We start from the raw sequence: 20,921 nt of genomic DNA, 5'->3' as shown, positions 1-20,921 counted from the left end.
GTGTAAGAAATAAAGTACTCACAACACCTGCTAACAATACATACTGTATAAAGCACTTAGCCTGTAATGCGTTTCTGGAAATCATTTCAGAAATTTACAAACATAATTTTTGGCCTATCTTCCCACCATTTTAAAGACTCTGCCATATGCTACAATTTTTATCTGAATTGCACGATTCTCTGTTCCTGATGTTAACAGGGAGAGTGTTCTACAGACGCATAGGTTATGTCAAATACATAGATTTTTTTTTTCAAATACATAGATTTTTGTCAGTTAATGATCATAAAAATTAATAGCTTCTGCTGAAACTTTCTGATCCCAATGAAATTGTTCATTTATTTAACTGATCATGTTTGTGACCATACAAGAGCTGTTGAGCACATCCAAAGAGCTTTGTTCTGTCTGACAAAATGCTAAGTAGAACATGTGTTTTCTCATTTGTTTTTAAGGCTTTTAAAGCATTTTTTTTGGATGTTCTAAGTGCTTTCAGAGACGACAATAAATTAAACAAATTAGTGAGAACTGAAAGGTCAGACTCAAGGGTAGTCTGACTTGGTAATAGATAGTAGCTAAAACAACACAAATTAATATTCTGTATATTACTCAGGTGAGACTGACTACAAGCTAAAGAAGCTGTTATAGAACCAAAACCTAGGTCTGCTTTCCAGTGCGCAGTAAAGTCAATCTACTGACTCTGGGTTGTGGTGAAGGAAAGTGCAGCATTTATTGCAGGGCCCCAGTCTAGGAATTCAGGACAGCTCATGTTCAAAAAGCCTGAGCACTCAATGGGTTTCAGCAAAGCATTTTTAAAGGCAAGGTGAGGGAAGAGAGTCCCAGAGAGATCAGCTCATGCACAATGCTCTGATTGGTTGATGGTGAGGTAACAGGGGTTAACAATATCAATCCTTAGATTCTAGTAGGTCTGGGGGTTATGGGACTTATGGTCATTAAGTAGCTAATTCTTTCCATTTGATGGGTGTTTTAGCATCTGTAAAACAACTCAGGAAGTGTACATCAGGTACTATTATCTAAGCACTTCAGAGAGGAGCTAAAGCAGAGGATATGGGGGAGGAGTCTATCCCCAGAAGACCCTGCTCGGTTACAATTCCCTCCCATTCTTTGCTGCTTCTCAGTCCTCAGGGGAAGAGAGGAAAGGATGTCTCTGGATCCTTCCTGTTGAACGGGGCAAAGTCAATTTTTCAGGATTAGAGGACTGAAAATCATTGACTTTCATTTCAAAGAATTCTTGAGTCCCAAGCTTAGCATCAATATTTTGTATTATGAAAACATTACCTCTGTTTTTGATAGCTTTGTTATAGCATCCAGGCAGACATTTCAAAATTAGTAGACATATTACAATTAGGATAATAATCAAAATGCACTCTTGTAGTATTTCCCAAAGGAATCTTCCCGTTCCAGATGGCAGCCAGGACAAAAAAGTTATGATGCAGGTCCTCTCTACAAGTATCTTATAACCAAGTAGCCTTTTGAATTATTCTATTTATTTGGGTTTCAATTTCTCCAGGGGTGTTAACATATATCTAAAGAATCTAGTGCCTTTTGCTAGGAGACTATAGCTTGAGCTGTCATGTTGATCACTACTATTCCTAAAGAGAAAGTTTTCACCATTGTAAGAGGAGACCTTCAGACAATAAGGTCGCATTTGGCAGCTGCTAGTAGATATTGTTTTGAGAACAGCTGGTGGTGTCCTTTAATCTGATACAGTTTGGAAAATTCAAGTTCTCAGCAATACATGAACATGTCTGAAATTGTGTCCACAGTGGCCACCTATTTTTACCTTGGATGTTTGAGTCATAGCTACTCCATTGGGACTTTTAAATCCACTCCCCTCAATGGCCAAAGCAGATGTACAAGATATATTTAATAAGCCACAAGTTTGTCAGAAATACCAAAAATTTTCAAAAACACTTGGTCAAATAGCATCAAAAGATAGTGACTATTTATTCATTTAATCAAAGTGACAAAAGATTTCAAAAGCACATATAGATCACTTCAAGGCAAGGAAGTTTATATAATCTGTTATCAAAAGCAGCATTCTAAGAAAACTTTTAACAGAAAGGAACCAAATCTAGTCCTATACCAGCCTACTTTTAATAACAAAATCCACTTACCTCATTAAATTTAATCTAATCCCAGCTCAGACCTCCAGAAATCTCCTTTTTCAGGGCTCCCTTTTTTACAAACCTTCCATAAATTTCTGTATGCACACTAGTTTGTCCCTTATTTTTTCATCCAGAAGCAAGCAGCTGTAGCATAACATTATCCCTTTTTTTTTCCTTTGACAAAAATGTGTTTTCACACCTTCTTTTACTAAAAACACATACCCTACCTTCCTGGAATACTGAAATATTTCCCTTATTATTTTGGTAGCTTTAATTACATATAATTTTAATCCCTAAAAACCTTAATCTCGAGCGAATACCAAAAAGAAAGCAACTGTCAACTGTCATATCTGCACTTCTGATGAGAACTTATGAACATATTCTATAACCTCTCTTTGAAATGGCCTAGATGTTCAATGGATTCGCATCATTTAACTTAGTAAAACACAAGTTGCCAAAAATCTAGAGAAAGTATTTTAGACAGACATAACCAAAACATAGTCATTCTTAAAGGAGCTCACCTGAGATCTCATCTCATTTACCTTTATTTTATACCTTATGAAAACCATACCCTTTTTTTTTTTTTTGGCTGACAAACTCTGTGAAAGAACATGAACTTAATGGCCTTCAGTAAACCTAGTATAAACCTAGGTTATAAACCTAAATAAAAATAAGACATATCTGAGATAGACTTGATACTATATGTACAAAATCCTCAAGACGCCACCAAAAAACTACTAGAGCTCATCAATGAATTCAGTAAAGTTGCAGGATACAAAATTAATATACAGAAATCTGTTGAATTTCTATACACTGACAACAAAGTATACAAAAGAGAAATTAAGGAAAGAATCCCATTTACCATCGCATCAAAAAAAAACAGAATACCTAGGAAATAAACTTATCTAAGGAGGCAAAAGGCCTGTACTCTGAAAACTATAACACACTAATAAAATTAAAGACACAAACAGATGGAAACATATACTGTGTTTTTGGATTGCAAGAATCAATGTTAAAATGACCATACTACCCAAGGCTGTCTGCAGATTCAATGCAATCCCTATCAAAATACCAAAGGCATTTTTCACAGAATTAGAATAATTTTAAAATTTGTATGGAAACACAAAGACCCCCAATAGCCAAAAGAATCTTAAGAACAGAGCTGGAGGAATCACAGTCTCTGACTTTAGAATAAACCCCCCACACACACTTATGGTCAATTAATCCATGAAAAGGAGGCAAGACTATACAGTGGAGGAAAGACAGTCTCTTCAATAAATGGTGCTGGGAAAACTAGACAGCTACATGTGAAAAAATAAAATTGAAACATTCTTTAATACCATATACAAAAATGAATGCAAAATGTATTAAAGACTAAATGTAAGACTGAATACTATAAAACTCCTAGAGGAAAATATAGGCAGAGCACTCTTTGACATAAATCGCAGCAATATTTTTTTTTTTGGATCCATCTCCTAAACTAAATAAAAGCAAAATAAACAAATGGGACCTAATTAAACTCAAAAGCTTTTGCACAGCAAAGCAAACCATCAACAAAATGAAAAAACAACCTACTGAATGGGAGAAAATATTTGCTAATGATATGACAATTAAGGGATTAATAACCAACATATAGATATAAACAGCTGATATAAGTCAACATCAAAGAAACTAACCACCTGACTAAAAAATGGCCATAAGAACTGAATAGACATTTTTTTCCAAAGAGAAAATGCAGATGACCAACAGGCACATGAAAAGATGCTGAGCATCACTAATCATCAGGGAAAATTAAAACCACAATGAGATATAAACTGACACCTGTCAGAATGGCTATCACCAAAAGGAACACAAATAACAAATGATGAGGGTGTGGAGAAGAGAGAACCCTTGTACACTGCTGGTGGGAATGTAAATTGGTGCAACCACTGTGGAAAACAGTATGGAGGTTTCTCAAAAAACTAAAAATAGAAGTATCATATGACCCAGAAGTTTCACTCCTGGATATACATCCAAAAAAACCAAAAACATTAATTCAAAAAGATACATGTACCTCAATGTTCACAGCAACATTATTCACAATAGCCAAGATATAGACACAATCTAAGCATTCAACAGAAAATGGACAAAGGTGTGTTATATATGTATACACACACACCGCATCCAGTGGAGTATTCGTCATAAAAAAGAATGAAATTTTGCCATTTGCAGCAACATAGATGTTCTTAGAGGACATTATGCTAGGTGAAATGTCAGACAGAGAAAGACCAATACTATATGATATCACTTATATGTGGAATCTAAAAAATACAACAAACTAGTGAATATAACAAAAAGAAGCAGAGTCACACACAGAGAGCAAACTAGTGGTTACCAGTGGGGGGTGGAGGGGAGGTACAACCAATTCTCTGTCAGTCAGAGATGCAGCCACACGACCATCCAAAAAAGAGAGCCCCAGCCAACACCCCATGGGATATGAAGCCAAAATCACTGTCCAAAAGGGAAAATCCCAACCAATGCTCTGACCTAAGCGAAGCCAACACAATAGGGAAGGCTACCCTGATGTCATCCCACGCGAGTCCCATTGTTCACCAAAGATGTCGCAAGCAGCCAACACGCGTGCCTTGTTTCCTTCACCACAAAAGCTCTGGGGGCCGACAACGCCAGGGTGGCAGCAAGCGCTGGGGGCCGTCCCTGAGGAAAAGAAGCTCAGGTAGATGCTGGACAGGCCCTGGGAGCCACCACCAAGTGGGGTCAAATGTGCCAAGTGGGGACATCCACTTGGCACTGTGCCCCACTTTGAGTGCCGAAATTATTACCAAACCAAACGTGGGTCTCTTACCTGTGCACAGTAGAGCCAACCTACTGGCCCCAGGTTGCAGTGAAGGAAAGGGCAGTGTTTCTCGCAGGACTGGGACTTCTGGACAGTTAATGCTCTGAAGAGCCCAAACTGCCTGAGCAAGGCACTTTTAAAGGCAAGGTGGGGGAGGGACGTCCCAGGTATGATCAGCTCGTGCACAGTCTCTGATTGGTTGACGGTGAGGGAACAAGGCGATGTCACGGGTGTTAACAATCAGTCCTCAAGCTCCTATAGGTCTGGGGCTATAGTGCTGGTGGTCATCAAGTAGTTAACTCCTTCCACTTGGTGAGGGTTTTAGTATCTGTAAAACAACTCAGGAAATGTGCATCAGATACTATTATCTAGGTACTGCAGAGAGGAGCTAAAGCAGAGGATGTGGGGGAGAGGGTCTAACTCAGGAAAGCCCAGAGGGTCATCCTCAGTTACAAAGCCTTCAGCCAATATATTCTCTCTTAAATGGTCTTTTTGGCAACTTTTGTGGGATTTATCAGAAGGGGAACATGCTTCTCATCAAATTTCTGCAATATGATGTTTAAAGTTAGTTCAGAAACACATTTACTCAGCCTCGCACCTTATACACATCTTCCCTTACTGCTCACACTGGCCAGGTGAGACTAATATCTATTTTCTAACTGAAGTAATGTTTCCCTCTGATATAAGTAATTCTACTCCAAAGTATTTTACTAAAAAGTCTATGAACATACCTGACAGTTTGTGACTATAATCCCAATGAGCAATTTCTCAGTCTGTGTTATTAAAAAGTTATCTGATCCTGATTCTGTTGTTTTCTGCTTCTCCAAAACAGCTTTTTTTCATTAACTATTTATTTTATATGTATGAAATGTGTTGACTGCCCAAGGACTTCTGGGCTTGTGCATAAAATTTAAACTAATTCAGCAGCTAAAATCCCTCTTAAACTAAAATGAAATCACCAAGTTAAAAGAGTGGTGTAATCAAACCAGAGTTAATAAATATGGTGTGGCCTTAATAGATGCCGTAAGAACAAATGTCAATAGCTATTGACAATTTGCCATGTGAAAGCATGACATTTATTATGTTTATATTCATGTTGTCACACTTTTATTATTTTTATGGTCCAGCTCTACTGAGTGCACTGGAAGCACAATATTGGGCCTCATGGAAAGAAAAGAAATAATTTTCCATTTTCCAAAAGTAAGTTATCTAGGGTTTTAAAAAATAGCACACATTTAAAGTTCACCATAGGGGTTAGTCCATCAAAATGCACACACTGCCACTAACACACAGTGTGAAAATGTGCCTTTAAAGCTGGTATGGAAACAGGGGTCTGGAATAGAGGTTTTTAGTCATAAACATACTAGATGGTGGTTGCTGCACCTTTTTGTGTCTTTCATTCTTCATTGGGGAAAATATTTAAACTGGTGGGAGTCTGTTTTTTGCATGGCAGCACGTAATCCTCTGGAGTAGACATGGCTGGCTCTGAACGTCTCCTAAAATCTCCATATCAACATCTGCTTGCACAGCACGTTCTGGATTTCAGATTCTGAATTCAAGAATGAAAGTGCTCCCCAAACTGATCGCAGAGTATATGGCCCCTTTAACTTAAATGTGCTTTACCAAATTCTACCTAATCCCTAAACTGGATGAAGAAATACATGCAAGGATGTCACACAACTGGCCACATTGCTTTTTAGATCTCATTGTTTATAAGCTCTTGTTTATGTATTCAGAGAAACAGTGATAAACTGCCAGAAGACAGAGATGTGGCTTTTACTTGGATAAAAAAATTAAAAATCACATTATTGATTTATTATTTTCATTAACAACACTGAAATGCTTTGAGCTTTCTCTTATAAAAATTTTTGGTAACTAGGCCAATGTTTTGGAAACGGGATTTGGGTAATGGAAACAAAATATTTTTCAAGGGATGATAGAAATCCTTTATGAAGAATCATAGTAAGTAGCTCCAGGAGCTTTGGGTACAATGGTTTGTGGGTAACTGAACTATAAAAAACATTTTTTTTAAAGTTTGGTTGATAGTTGTTGAAATTGAGCAATACATACATGGAGGTTCATTATACTGTTCTCTATACTGTTGTGTAAGTTTGAAATTTTCCATTAAAAAGTAAAAAATAATGTTGCTTACTTATAGAAAATTTTCAAAGTACAAATAAGCAAAAAGAGAGAAATCACACAGACACCATATATTTCATTTTAATTTTTAAAAATTTTATTTATTTATTTATTTATTTATTTATTTATTTATTTATTTATTTATTCATTCATTCATTGGCTGTGTTGGGTCCTTGTTGCTGCGCATGGGCTTTCTTTAGTTGTGGCGAGTGGGAGCTACTCTTTGTCGCAGTGCTCGGGCTTCTCATTGCGGTGGCTTCTCTTGTGGAGCTCAGGCTCTAGGTGCACAGGCTTCAGTAGTTGTGGCTTGCAGGCTGAGAAGTTGTGACACACGGGCTTAGTTGCTCTGCAACATGTGGGATCTTCCAAGACCAGGGATCAAACCCGTGTCCTTTGCCTTGGCAGCTGGATTCTTAACTACTGCGCCACTAGGGAAGTCCCAAGACACCATATATTTTAGTGACCACTCCTCCAGTTCTTTTACTAAATATGTATATAATATAATACATACTTACATACTATATATATACTACATATATATTAGTATATGTATACAGACAGATACATAAATGAGTATCATGCTGTATCTTTGTACTGTGCTTTTTTTTAAGTTAATCATGAACAATTTCTCAAACATGATGCTTCATAACCATATAGAATTTCATTTGAAGGAACTACTTATTTTATCTTTGCCTCATTATTTGACATTATTTTATTTCTCTCCCCCAACCCCACAATTATAAACAATGTTATACCAAAAATTATAGATGAGTTTTTCAGATTTTTATGATTATGTCCATAGGATACATAGGTCAAGGAGTATGTGAATCTTTATATTTGTATACATACTGCAATATGAACTTCCAGAAATGCTATTAATTCACAGGTCCACAAGAAGTACCTGAGAATTTGTGAATTTTGATTGGTATGAGATACTATGATTGTTTTAACTTGCATTTCTTTGATCTTTAATGAGGTTGAACCTCTTTCATGTGTTTCTTTTCATTAATGTTTCTTTTTCTGAGATGTGCCTGTACATACCCTTGTCTATTTTTCTACTTAGGGCATTTTTGTTTTTCTTATTACCTTAATCCATTTCAATAATTCAATTCAATACAAAATAAATTTTGGGTTAATATTTTATCTCAGTCTTTCCACATGAAGACATGGCTTCTGTATAAATGAAACTATTTTCAACATATTAATCAACCACTGAAGACAATTTTCTCTAGTGGCTAAAGTAATACTTATGGAAATAATATTATGAATGCCTACATCTCATATTCCTAGCAAAAAACAGCTTACATTCTGCCTAGATAAGAAGATGAACCTTAGGTGTAAGTACCCAAGTGAGTTGAAGGGTGAGGGGGAAAGTTTGGACACTCAAACTCAAGAGAATTGTCCCTTTACCACCAACATGCCAGTGATCACCTCCTTCCAAGTTCAGTCACCTAAAGTAATGAAATCATGAAGGTTTTTATACTATTCTATCTCCTTGATGTCACAATTATATAGATTAAAATAAATGAGAGAAAACAGATGGTTTTGTTTATTAAACTATTTATATTTAAAAATGGAGCAGTATTTCCTAGTTTCATTTAGGGCAACTATGGATACAATCTATGTTATTTCCTAGCGCCCTAGGTAATTGTCATTTTAGAAACTACTTCCATGTTTATATCAATGGATTTCAACCCCCTCCTGCTAAATTTTTAAAGTTAAGTTCCAATATATAAATAGATTAAAGTATTATATTATTTATATAAACATATGGTATAGAGTCTATTTTAACAAGTACTTATTATAACCATAAACATATTTACTTATAAGATATATTTGTTTCTAACTATAAAAACTAACATAATAAGACTATTCCAGCCATGTCAGTCTCCATATTGAATTTATTCCAGTATTCTGACTTGCTTTCATAATATTAACTAAAAAAGCCCTTGATCTACATAAGTAATTGCAGATGGTAGATAAAAAAAAAAAAACAAAACTTCCCTATAGTCTCAGGATATTCTTCAATTAAGTAATTCAGAGCTTAAAATAAAATCAATTACATATATCTCAATTATAAGTCAGGCAAAAAGCATCTAAACCTAACCAATGGTGCTAGAATTACCTTTCATATGACATTATATAAACATGTTATAGGTTCTTATTTTCAATGAGTTGTCAATGATTCCTCTATGATGAGAACATGCAATTAGCAGAATTCCCAATCCTACCTTGTGCTACACGAGTTGTTTTACAATTTTATGTTGAACAGACCTGCTAACACCTGAATTTTCTTAATCATGCAAAATTTAAACATTCCTAGCCAATGAAACATTTGTACAATGCTCAAATATATGCACAGAAGTGGAAAAAAATTTGCACATGTGCAAAAATTACCTAACCCTCAGTTTAACAGGTTGAGAACCTCCAACATGTTACCATGTGAATTACTATATATTTGAGTACATGGTTTTAAGCTGAGTTTTAAAGATATGGCTAATAATAGATGCTTTAAAAAACTACTGTCAAATCAAATGTCACTGCAATCTCCAAATACAGTTAGGAAACCATTGCTTTGAGACAGTACAGGATGCACAACTTTGGCCCTTAATCAGATAGACCTGAATTTAAATTCTATAGCCTCCACTATATAGCCGTGTTACACGGCATAAATAATTAACTTCTTTAAGCTTCAGTGACTACATCTGTTATGAAATTTAAATAAGAAACACACAGAAAGCAGTTAGCCAGAATGCTAGTTATGATAATGGTGATGATCAGCTCGCTCAATTGTCATCTTCTTTCCAAGGCCTTTCCTTGACCCTCCTACTTGAAATTTCAATATGCACAGCTTCTCCCAGCCTCACACTTCTGATGCCCCTTCAAGCTGCTCTGTTTTTTCCCATAGCACTTATCAGTTTCTAATAAGCTATTAACCATCGACCAGTAGGATATGATTTCCAGCTAAAGAAACATCACATGTAATATCAAGCTCTTTGCAGATCTTAAGTTCTCAAGTTTGCATAGACAAAAAGCCTTCCAATATACTAATTAGTGAGTTCTTATATCTTGAAATAGAATCTAGGTTTACTACTTCATTAGAATGGAATTTTTGAGCAGAGAGTTTTTGTCTTTTTCTTTTTTCTGTTTAGTCTTCTCATTGATATCCTGTAACTTAAAAACTGATGTAAAATTAATAATACATAAATACTGTGATATAAAATCAATGCATTTTATATTACATAAGTGAATAAGAGAGGAAAGAAACACACACACACTTTCATAACACGGTAAGTAGAAAATACTCATGACAATTATAATCTTTGTTTCTGTAACTGATCAGTGGTGGCAGTATTTACAACTACCTTTTCTACTACCTGTTACACATTATTTTGCCTTCAGCAAGCACTTCAGCTGGTCATGGTTTTTTACCTGGTGGGGTGACTTAAACCTTCACTCCTGAAGAGTCTGGGCCATTAGTAGTCCTGCCTGGATTGGGTTTTGGTAGTTTTCTATTGGCCTTAATCACAGGGCACGGTTATACTAACAGGCCCTAAGGGGTCTTCTATATACCAGATGTACCCTTCCTTACCTCCATCATGGAGTAGTAGCCCAATTTCCCCTTGGTAGTCAGGGTTATTAACCAGCCAACACTAGAAGTCCCTTCTTTGCCTGTTGATTCAGGGGTATGGGGTTCGAAGAGGCTGGGTGGCCGTCTTAATATCCTGTTCAATGGGATGACTGTTGTGTCTCCTGGTAGAAGCATTCCTCCCTCTGGAACTAAGACCTCTAGGCTAAGAACATGGGAACAAGAAGCAATATTTTGCTCGTGAGTCGTTAAGGTAGTAATAGTTGTGCCACTCCCATTTCCACTCCTTGATTCCTGGGTGCATGAATCCTGTCCGTGGGAGAAAGAGTACCATATATTGGATGCTGATTCAGAGCATGTACAACCATCTGGATAACCTTGCCCCAGGCCTGCGAAGTAACTGAGTCTTCAAAGGGCCATTCCAGTGTTCCATCAAGCCAGCTAGTTCAGGATGATAGAGGGAATGTGGTAAGGCCAGTGAACTCCATGAGTGTGGGCCCAGTGCTGCACTTCTTTTGCGGTGCAGTAAGTTCCTCAATCAAAAGCAGTGCTGTGGGGAATACCGAGACAGTGGACTCTGATGATTAAATGAGATAATGAATGTTATTTTCCTTCCCTAGAATCGTAAACATGCGTATACATCAGAAATGTTTAATAACAGTAATACTGTGTACTTGCCAAAGTGAACATTTCAGACAATGCATGCTTTGGGAAATTATATTGTAATATAACTTTCAGAGATGAAGTTTCCTTAGAGATTATCCACTGGCTTTCAAACTTGTTAAAGCTCAAAATCTTTCCTTCTAACAAAATTCACGAGAAAGCTATTATGTAAAACAGGTAAAATTAGACTTGCTGTATTTAAAAGCGGAGCGGGGTGGGAGGCAGCACAGGAAGGGACCATACTTGCTCAGTCAAGGCCCTTCCCAGAATCCTCCAGGATACATTTTCTCAAAAATGTATTCAAAGTGCAATGGAGCCCCCTGCCATTAATTAAACGGCAACCAGTCCCTTTCAGGCAGTTTTAGAAGGAGAAAAAAAAAATCAGTGAAACTGTTCAGATCTTACATATTTCACAAATGTAAAATGTAGGATACATTTTGATTTTTACAAAAATTGTTTATGGCTAACTCAAATCGCGTGTTTAAAGATTCTGCTTGCACTTCAGGAATATGCATCAGTTTGCCTGGATGAACCTTCTGGAAACAGTGCAGTTTTTTTCAGCTGAAGCGTCTTCACTTAAGGTGTTGCTTAGGTCTGTTAACTTGTTTTTGGCATTAAACTATCAGTCCACAAATATGGATCAAGGACTCAAAAGTAGTTCCCTGTAAAGGGAGTGGTAAAAAGTAAAAGCAGTGGTAAAAATACTAATGTATATGCTACAATAAAGGACAATTTTTAAATGAGAATAATTAATGGGACTTGTGTGCAAATTATAAATCTAAATGTTCAGGGAGAAGTGAATTTGTGAATGATATGCATTCTCCCTTCCTACGTGTGTCCCTCCAGGCTTCCAGGTGAATTCCACAACACCACAGGGCACAGGGGAGGTTTTATGGGAAGTGGTCAAATCTTGAAGGCCAGGATCAGCAAGAAGAGAAGAGGAAAGCAGTGCTCCTCCCTCATGCTCCCCCATCATCCATGGAGAGGGATGGTGGGGCCCAGGTGATCTGTTAGTTTGCCTTTTTTATAGGGGACGTTTTAAAGAAGTCTTGTCAAGACTGGAACAGAGAGCTGCGCAGGACATGGATAGCACAGGACCATGGGGACTTATAATCCCCCTCTTTGCCATCAGTCCTGAGGTGCAGTTCTTCCACATGGAGAATGGATGGGGTGGAATATAGTCCTACCTGGGCAGTTGTTCAAGGTCACTTACAGACAGTACTGCTCATTGTACAACAACTAAGTGGTGGACAGCAATGGTGTTGATCAAGCCAGGAGTAGTCTTCCATGTTTCATGTTTTGGAGTTAATTTTTGCTGATGTCAGCCAAGGTACCAACAGGAAACGGATGGCACAAAGGTGGGAACTGAGGGAACTCTGGTAAAGGAGCTATGTATAAACACGTGGGCAGACATCAGGGAAGCAAGCCCGGGGCTCAGCAGCAGGAGGTAGCCATTACTACCCCTAGACCTAAAAGGGAAATGGAGGGGCTGAGGGACCAGCTGAGGCTATCAAGGCCTTTGATGTAGGAACTTGGCTCCTCCTAACCTGTAATCCTGCAGGAAGGAAACAGAAAGAAAAAATGACCCCAGCCTCACTTCCCTACTCTTAATCTGCTGGTGTTCCCATTGGCCAAACCCAGTCACAAGTCTGAGCATGAGGACCCTGGCAAATCCAGTTGATGCACCAGGCTTCCAGGGCACAAGGCCAAGTGGAGAAAGCAGGAAGCGGACATTAGGGACAAATAGGGAATGTCCACACACCAAGGAAGACAGGACCCAGAGGCAGCCTTTGAGAGGACAGCTTTAGGAGAGCAGAGGAGGTAAGAGACTGATTGCAGGGCATGGAGTGGTCAAGGAGAAGTGATGAGACCATTTTTCTTTTAAAAGATGATCAGGAAGAAGAGGAACAAGTTAAAGAACTATCTTAAAGAGGTCTGTAGATTAGGAAAAGAGTATTTTCTGACTTGGGAAAAAGACAGAATTTTCATCTGAAGGGCGTAAAGATCCACTCTAAAGGGAATAACTGGAGAAAGAAAGAATAACAGATATGCCCACAGTGGGAGTATAGAGTTTCAAAGACAGAATGCAGTATTACATGAACAAGGTCAAAATCATACCATTTATTGAAAATGATTACACTCCCTCCCCCCCAATAATAATTAGTCAGTCTCAGAATGCATTCTACTGCGGTAGGTTTACTATGCCATCTCCTAAAAGTACTTTATTAAGGTGAGACTTTAAAATGTTCTTACATATGACTTGAACAGATTAAGGCATTTGATTGAAATAAGACCAGATTTGAGAATTAGGTAAAGGTTAAGAAAATGAAATATAGTTCAAAATTGATTAGCTATTGGATACTTTCCTTGCTAAAAATTAAACATGTAACAAAGAGTGAAGGCAAGTATTCACAAATTAAAATGCTTTTCATAGTTTTTCTTTCTACATCTAACAGTTAAATGTATCCCAAGGCTGAAATACAATGTGTGATCTGAATTCCACCTCCACAATTCTGTGATCTCTCAGTACTATTTCAAATTGGAATTTTTCCAGCCTGATCCTCTTAGATTATTATGAGTGTCACTTAATAGATTGAAGATCTCAGGAATCACAGTGTTAGAACTACTAATATGTCATTAATCTCATTAATGACAATATTTCATTTATTGTTAAAAACTTCATTTATACTTAAAATGAGCCAGTAACACATAAATCATGAGAAGTGGAGTAGAAACGTTTCCCTACCCTAAGAAGAGAGCTGAAATATCACCATCAGTTTTGTCTTACACTGCCACACCAGATCATGAATACCCATTATAAAATTAGCCCATTTCTAAATGTTTCTCTGGTATGGTTTATTTTAAACATCCAGTACCTCAATTGGTAAAATTAGGAAAATATCCCTCTTCCAAAAAATGTGATTCCATTTCTAAAAATCTGCTACTCATAGGTTTATAGGTGTGTAGATTGGAGTATTTTCATTAGAACAAGGGCCAATCCAAATGAGCAAATAATAGTATCAAGCTACCCCATATTTCACTGTGATGTGCTAAAAGTCTGAGGTCGTTTAAAAAAATAATTGTAAACTACAAGACCCATATGTTTTCTTTTCTCTGCTAGCCCTAAAACAATAAACTAAGATGACAAATGGAATTTTGCAAGCTTTGGTCAGAAGCCTTTATCTTCAAAAAAGAATTGAGAAGGAACACTTAGCTGATCTTTCCATGTATGAAAGCATATCATCTACTGAGATTTGTCTTTCTTGTTGGCACCGCCCTACAAAAGAAGTGAGAAGCTAAAATCAGCTTCAACTTGTGCAAATTAAAAGGAAGCTTCAGGCTAATGGATTTTCAACACCACTCCTTAGTGGGCAAAAAAATTATGCCCTGTAAAATTGAATTACCTCCTCAAAACTTTCTCCAGTAAATTACAACATTAAATTCAGTAAAATTGAAATTCCTACAAAACAATTCCTTGCTCCCTGAGGTAACCCTCCTGTCACTGTTAGAATTAATTCTATCTTTAATGGAGTCCACCATCTAGTTCTGGGGTCCAAAACCAAAAAGGGGTGAAGAAAACTTAAAAACTGTCAAAGAAATGGCAGAACAATTAAAAGCCAGGAAAGCAAATCAGAGCTTTGAGGAAACTAGAACTACAGTTTAGAGAAATAAATGCTGTAGCAATTTACCAAAGGCTAAATTTAAACAACGTGAATGGTTCTTACTTAGCAGAAGGTGACCTGTTGTTTTCCATTTCTTCGGAGTAGCGATCAGAAGGAAAAAATCAAATAATTAAGCATTGAAATGAGTTTGTAAGGTGGTAGCAGTTAAGTATTTACTCTGGCAATCACTAAAAATTGACTATATTTTCACTAACTGAGGAAGTCTAACATAGTCCTTTTTAAATAGGGTTGGAAATCATAAACTCATTGTTGAGTAAATATTCTGTACTAAGAACTAAACCAGTTTCTTTAGGAGTGAAAATAGCAAGGAAAGGAGGACTCCACAGTACACTTAAAAGACTGATCAAACATATACAAAAGTACAGACAATTCATGAACACAAGTTGACAGTACAAATTGTGTGCAAAATCTTAACAGTAAGACAAAGAAAGACACAATTTTGAGGTTATATAAAGCTAAAGTGTTCAATTTGGTCTGAAAGGCAGTGGGCAAATATAAGAAGAGGTCCATGATGGAAATATTATTTTGGCAACTGTTGTACAAGATGGACTAAAGTCAAGAGAAACGTACAGACTAATAGTGATCCTAATAATATCAAACGACAGGTACCGGATAATATTCTAAACATTCCCATATATTAACACGTTAAGTCATCACAGTAATGCAATGAGGCCGTCACTGTCATCATCTCATTTTCAGATGGGGAAAGTGAAGCTCTTAAATTATGTCTGATTTTTGCAGTAAGCTTCCTGCATAGCAACTCCCACGCAGGTTAATATAAGCAAAGCACATTTCATTATCAAAGCAGGTACTATCATCCAGAGAAGGATACTCATACTATTACTAAGTGTATTGTTTTTCAACGTTTTTATTATGGGAAAATTCGAATATACATAAAGTAGAAATAATAGTATAATGACCACACCCCCTCCATGTACCCAATCTTGCTTCTACTATACCTCCACTCATTACCCATCTACGCTTCATTCTTTTGGAGTAAATCGCTGACATTTTATCATTTCATCATTATTTCCAGCATGCTATCTCTACAAGATAGACTGTTCTCCCTTCTAAACATGAGAATAACTTGATAACATTTTAAAATTCCAATAATACCTTGCACTTTAATACTTATTGAGAACTTGCTATATATACTAGTTCGTTGAAATTGCTATTTTTTTTTTCTTTCCCTTTTTTCACTCTTACTAAAAGGACCGATTCTGTCTCTACTCGGTGATTCAAAGCCCCGCCGCGGGCCTCCCGGCAGAGCGCCCGGCAGAGCGCCCCGCAGCGGCCGGGCCCGGGTCTCGCGTTCCCACCGCCGGATCCCTGCCCTTTCCCAGGTGGGGACGCGGCTCCGGACCGGAAGCCGCTGTGCTGCGTGGGGCTCAGTTCCCCAGCCCAGCGACTCCGGCCCCGCCCCGGTTGCCCCGGCGACGAAGGGCCGCTGCGCTGCGGCGGGATCATGGCGACGTCTGTGGGGACAACTCCCGGGGGGACGGCCCCCGCGGGCATGACTCCGGCGGGAAGCACGCCCGAGTCGGAGGTACGCCGCCCCTGTCCGGTACCCGCGACCCCCGAGCGCCCGCCCCCTGCCCGCGGTGCCCGCGGCCGGGGCCGCTCCCCGGGAGGAGCCCCACGCCCGGGCTGGGTGCGCGGCCCCGAGTGGCGGCGGGGTTAGGAGCGGGTCCGGGACGGCGCGGGCTCCGGGGGAGTGAGAGGGGGTCCCGGCGTCACCGCCCCGCGATCCCGGAGCCCTGCCGCCTGACGCGCCTCGTGCTCTCGAGTGTAAACTAGAAGTCCCTTCTTTGGACGGTTCTTGCCCAAAAGGCCTCACGAGTAGGCGCTTTCCCCCGAATTCTCCGCGTTTAAAAGGAAATTTTGGAAATTTTAAATGGGCGCGTCTCTTTTGGAAATGACTACTAATTCTCTTCAGATAATCTCAGTTCCTGTTGCTCGAAAGGTGTCATGGAATAATTACTCCTCAATGATAGTGGATTAATATTTGAAGGCCAGTGTTTCCTTTATTATTTTACTGTTTCTGTAAATACATACATACATACATACATACATACATACATGATAGGAGATGGGATAAAGGAGAAACGCCTGGAAAATCTTCCTTCTGGTTATGGCTTAGTTGCTCATCAGCACCTTGTCTTTAGGAAAAGCATTTAAGGTCCTTGGGCCTCCAGTGGTTTCCTGTGTAAAATAAAGATTTTTTTTCCTCAGGCCCCTCCCAACACCAGTTCTCAATAATAAATGGGTTCTAGGTAACTTGAGTTACTCATAAGCTTTGTATCCTGAGATTTTAATTAAGAATGTATGCCAGATATTACTAAAAAAAATGTTTACATCTTCACATAACTTGTCAGTCAAGTTATCCTAAGAAGTTTTTTCTTCAGTTTTTTTAAGACTCTGAAGGTGAATAATAATGTTATAATTAACATTGCTAGGCTCAACTCCTTTATTAGTTAGTGTAAACATTTTGTGTGTGTGTGCGGAGGATATGTATTAGCTGTAGTTTTATAAATGAGGAAAGACAGTCAGTCAGCGCCAGGCCCAGAGATCTGCAAGTCATTCCCAATCCATTCTTCCTGATCCTGTATGCAGACCACTAAAGCATGCTGACTCTCCTATGAGCCTTTTGAAATTAGCATACATTAAAAATACATTTTAATGTGATAAACTGGTTACTAAGCCAGTTACTCCCTTGTGACCTCTAATGTAAGTAATACACTTTCCAAAGTGGCATAGGAAATTTCCCAATTAAATCTTGTTATTTAAATATATATAAAAACTTACTTATGAGAATGTACAGTTGTCAGTGTACACCCACATATATACTTACCCATGTAGATAATGTCCTTTATAAGAAAGGCTGATAATTTGGGGTTAATGAGCCTGCACTTAAAAAAAAAATACCCCATAATTTTTTTTTTAAAAGATGCAAAGAGGTGCCATGTTCCAGGGGAAAAAAAAAAAGTTTTGTAATGGATGAGTCAAAACGAATAAAGTATAGATATTAGGTGATTATCTGCCATCTTAGCCCTGTCAGTGGGCACTTTTGTAAACTTCTTGGAGGAGCAGATATTCCCCATGACAGTCAATTCAGGGTATGCTTAGTCTTTTAGTTAGTAACAAACTGAAGAAATCAGGTTGGAATTTGGACTCACTTAATTGGGCTCACTTCTAAGATTAACATGCTGCATGCTCAAAACTTCATTTTCCATTCTAATGAAAGCAGAGTTCTTGTAATTCATGGAGAGGACGTTTGATCCTTAGTGTTGTGTCATTCATTAGAGTACGTCCTGCCTGCCACCCATTTGTGCCCACTGGGAATTTCAGGGGTTAGATAGAAAAGATGGCAGAAATCTCTCTTGGTGTCTCTGTTCCCAAGGGTACATCTCTTCAGTTAGGTATTGAAAGGTTCTTATCAGGTCATATTCCTTCCAGAGTTGATCTCCCAAGGCCTAGTCCCCTTATAGTATTATTTCTTAATAATTCTGTATCCAAATTGACTTAGCCAGTGGACCATCCAGTCATCTGAACCAAGCAGTAGTGAAATGTTTCTTTTCTTGCCAAGTCTATTGGAAATAAAGCATAAGGTTCCAATAGTCTGAGGTTTCCCATTTGTTATTTGTTGTCAGTACCTAAAATAAAAACAACCAGTTATCCCAATTGTATAGTAGGCACTCAATAAAATATAACTAATTGAAATTATAGAGAGTCTGACATTCCAGGAAATGTAGTTATCATAGATCAAAATCTCTGTAAGATACTCTGAAAAGCAGATGTGAGATGCAGGTCCAGGAAGATGTTTCTTATGTAACATTGCTTAAACTTTTGTTTGGCAATTTTCTGATTTCATCAGTCCAGTTTCTTTAGTAACGTGGAAATAAATACCTCTTTCTAAGAGCCAAGACTAAACTTTTGGGAGATATACATTTAAATGCAGAAAACTGGAGAAATGATGACAATCTGAAAATAATTATTTGCTGTGTAAGTGAAAGGAGTTTATAAATGCTCAAGTTTATTTATAACTTTGTAAATTAATATAATTTAATATCAGTCTTTTATCAATAGTTTGTTCATAAACTGACTTTCTTATTTTCAAAAATACTATTTGGGACATGTAATCATTTAAGTATTATCCGTAAAAGGACTATACTTGAACTCATATCAGAGATCTAAAAGAAAATGTAAATGATTATTTCCCAATTGCTTCTTCTGAATAATGTCTCTTAGTGTGAACAAATCCCCTAACAGATGACAATTATTCAATGCCTTTGAGACTTTATCAGGACAAGGGGACACTTACATAACCTTGAGTGGAAAGATGATGTCACCTGTGATAAGAGCCTCAGTGTGTTCAGGAGGAGGCCATGGACAATTCTCTTGACATTAGGCGGTCCCTACAGACCTTGAAAATAGCCCGCACCCCATCATTGGCAAGTTAGAGAGAAACACTTGCAGCTCAGCTTGGGCACCAAGATGCCCAGGTTTCTGCTGTTGCAATATCATTCAAGAGGTTTTTATTGAAGCCATTTACAGCACATGGTGTAGATTGACCTGTGCAGCGATATGCAGAGGATGCCACAAAGTTGCTCAAAATATTGTTGAGAAAACAGTGCTAATATTCCTTAAAGTGTGACTATACAGTAGCATCATTTATCGGACACTTAGAACCTCTGGGAATACTGGCCTTGGGCGTGGATGTATTGGCAAACATTTGGGCTTGTCTTTCATCTTACTATTAGTCTTTGGGTTTCCTATCTTATTCTTGTCTTATTTCCTGTTTCTTATTTTCTGCTGCTTCTCCCCACTCCATCCTCCCTTTCAGGTTGCGCAAATCATCTTCAATCTTTTTCTAATATTTAAAGTTTTATTTTACTAAAGTTAGGTCTTTAACATAGCTAAAATTAATTTTTGATGGGTGTATATTTGAAATGAGGATCTAATTTTGTTTTCTTCTGACATGAACCATCAATTATGCCAGTTTCATTTACTATAAATTAGCCAGTCTCTCTTCCATGGAGAATGGACTGACTGCCACTATCACATTACATATGAGCATGAATGGGCCCAAGAATGGTGAAAAAGTGGAATAGAATAGAGAATCCAACATTTATATATATGTATAGGTATAAAATTACACATGTATGTATATTTTTGAATTTTCATTCTCTGTCTTTTTACACTGACCAGTTTTTCCATTCTTGTGTTGCTGCCAAACCATTTTATATTTAACTTTAATATCTAATTTGGAAAGGTGCCTCTCACTATTTTTCATTTTCAAAATGTATGTATTCTTCCATAAGAACTTGAAAAAATGATTTTGATAATTACAAAATGATACAGAATGACACAGTTGTGATTTGAGATTGGCATTGCATAATATAATGTGGGAGGATTTAATTTTTTTTAATTTGAAGGTTTCCAATAAATCTCTTTTATCAAATCTTGTTGTTAAACTTTTAAGTTTATAATTTCTTTAGGTACTATACCTTTCTTATTATATTCTTAATCAAGTTTTTGCCATTTCCATTTATAATGTTTCTCTTCCTTCCTTCCTTCCTTCCTTCCTTCCTTCCTTCCTTCCTTCCTTCCTTCCTTCCTTCCTTCCTTCCTTCCTTCCTTTCTGGCTGCTGTTGGGTCTTTGTTGCCACGCACAGCCTTTCTGTAGTTGCTGCAAGCAGGGGCTACTCTTCATTGCAGTGCACGGGCTTCTTATTGCGGTGGCTTCTGTTGTTGCAGAACACGGGCTCTAGGCACGCAGCCTTCAGTGGTTGTGGCATATGGGCTCATTGGTTGTGGCTTGCAGGCTCTAGAGCGCAGGCTCAGTAGTTGTGGCACACAGGCTTAGCTGCTCCACTGCATGTGGGATCTTC

The 20,921-nt window shown here is 37.9% G+C and overlaps 1 protein-coding gene across 2 annotated transcripts in view; it reads left to right on the top strand.

The window, feature by feature from the left end:
• The first annotated feature begins 16,454 nt into the window (after positions 1 to 16,454).
• The window catches only part of CABCOCO1 (ciliary associated calcium binding coiled-coil 1), a 134,638-nt gene continuing 130,171 nt past the window's right edge, over positions 16,455 to 20,921 (top strand). For both annotated transcript variants that reach the window (XM_057737048.1, XM_057737049.1), the window contains exon 1: positions 16,455 to 16,576. In XM_057737048.1, coding sequence (XP_057593031.1) covers positions 16,496 to 16,576 — 81 coding nt within the window. In that variant the 5' untranslated portion in view covers positions 16,455 to 16,495. The remainder of the gene's footprint in view (positions 16,577 to 20,921) is intronic.

Source organism: Hippopotamus amphibius, chromosome 5 (assembly GCF_030028045.1).
Source record: "Hippopotamus amphibius kiboko isolate mHipAmp2 chromosome 5, mHipAmp2.hap2, whole genome shotgun sequence".
Classification (NCBI taxonomy): Eukaryota; Metazoa; Chordata; class Mammalia; order Artiodactyla; family Hippopotamidae; genus Hippopotamus; species Hippopotamus amphibius.
Note: the sequence above shows the minus strand (reverse complement) of the source record. Positions and strands in the feature narration are given on the sequence as shown.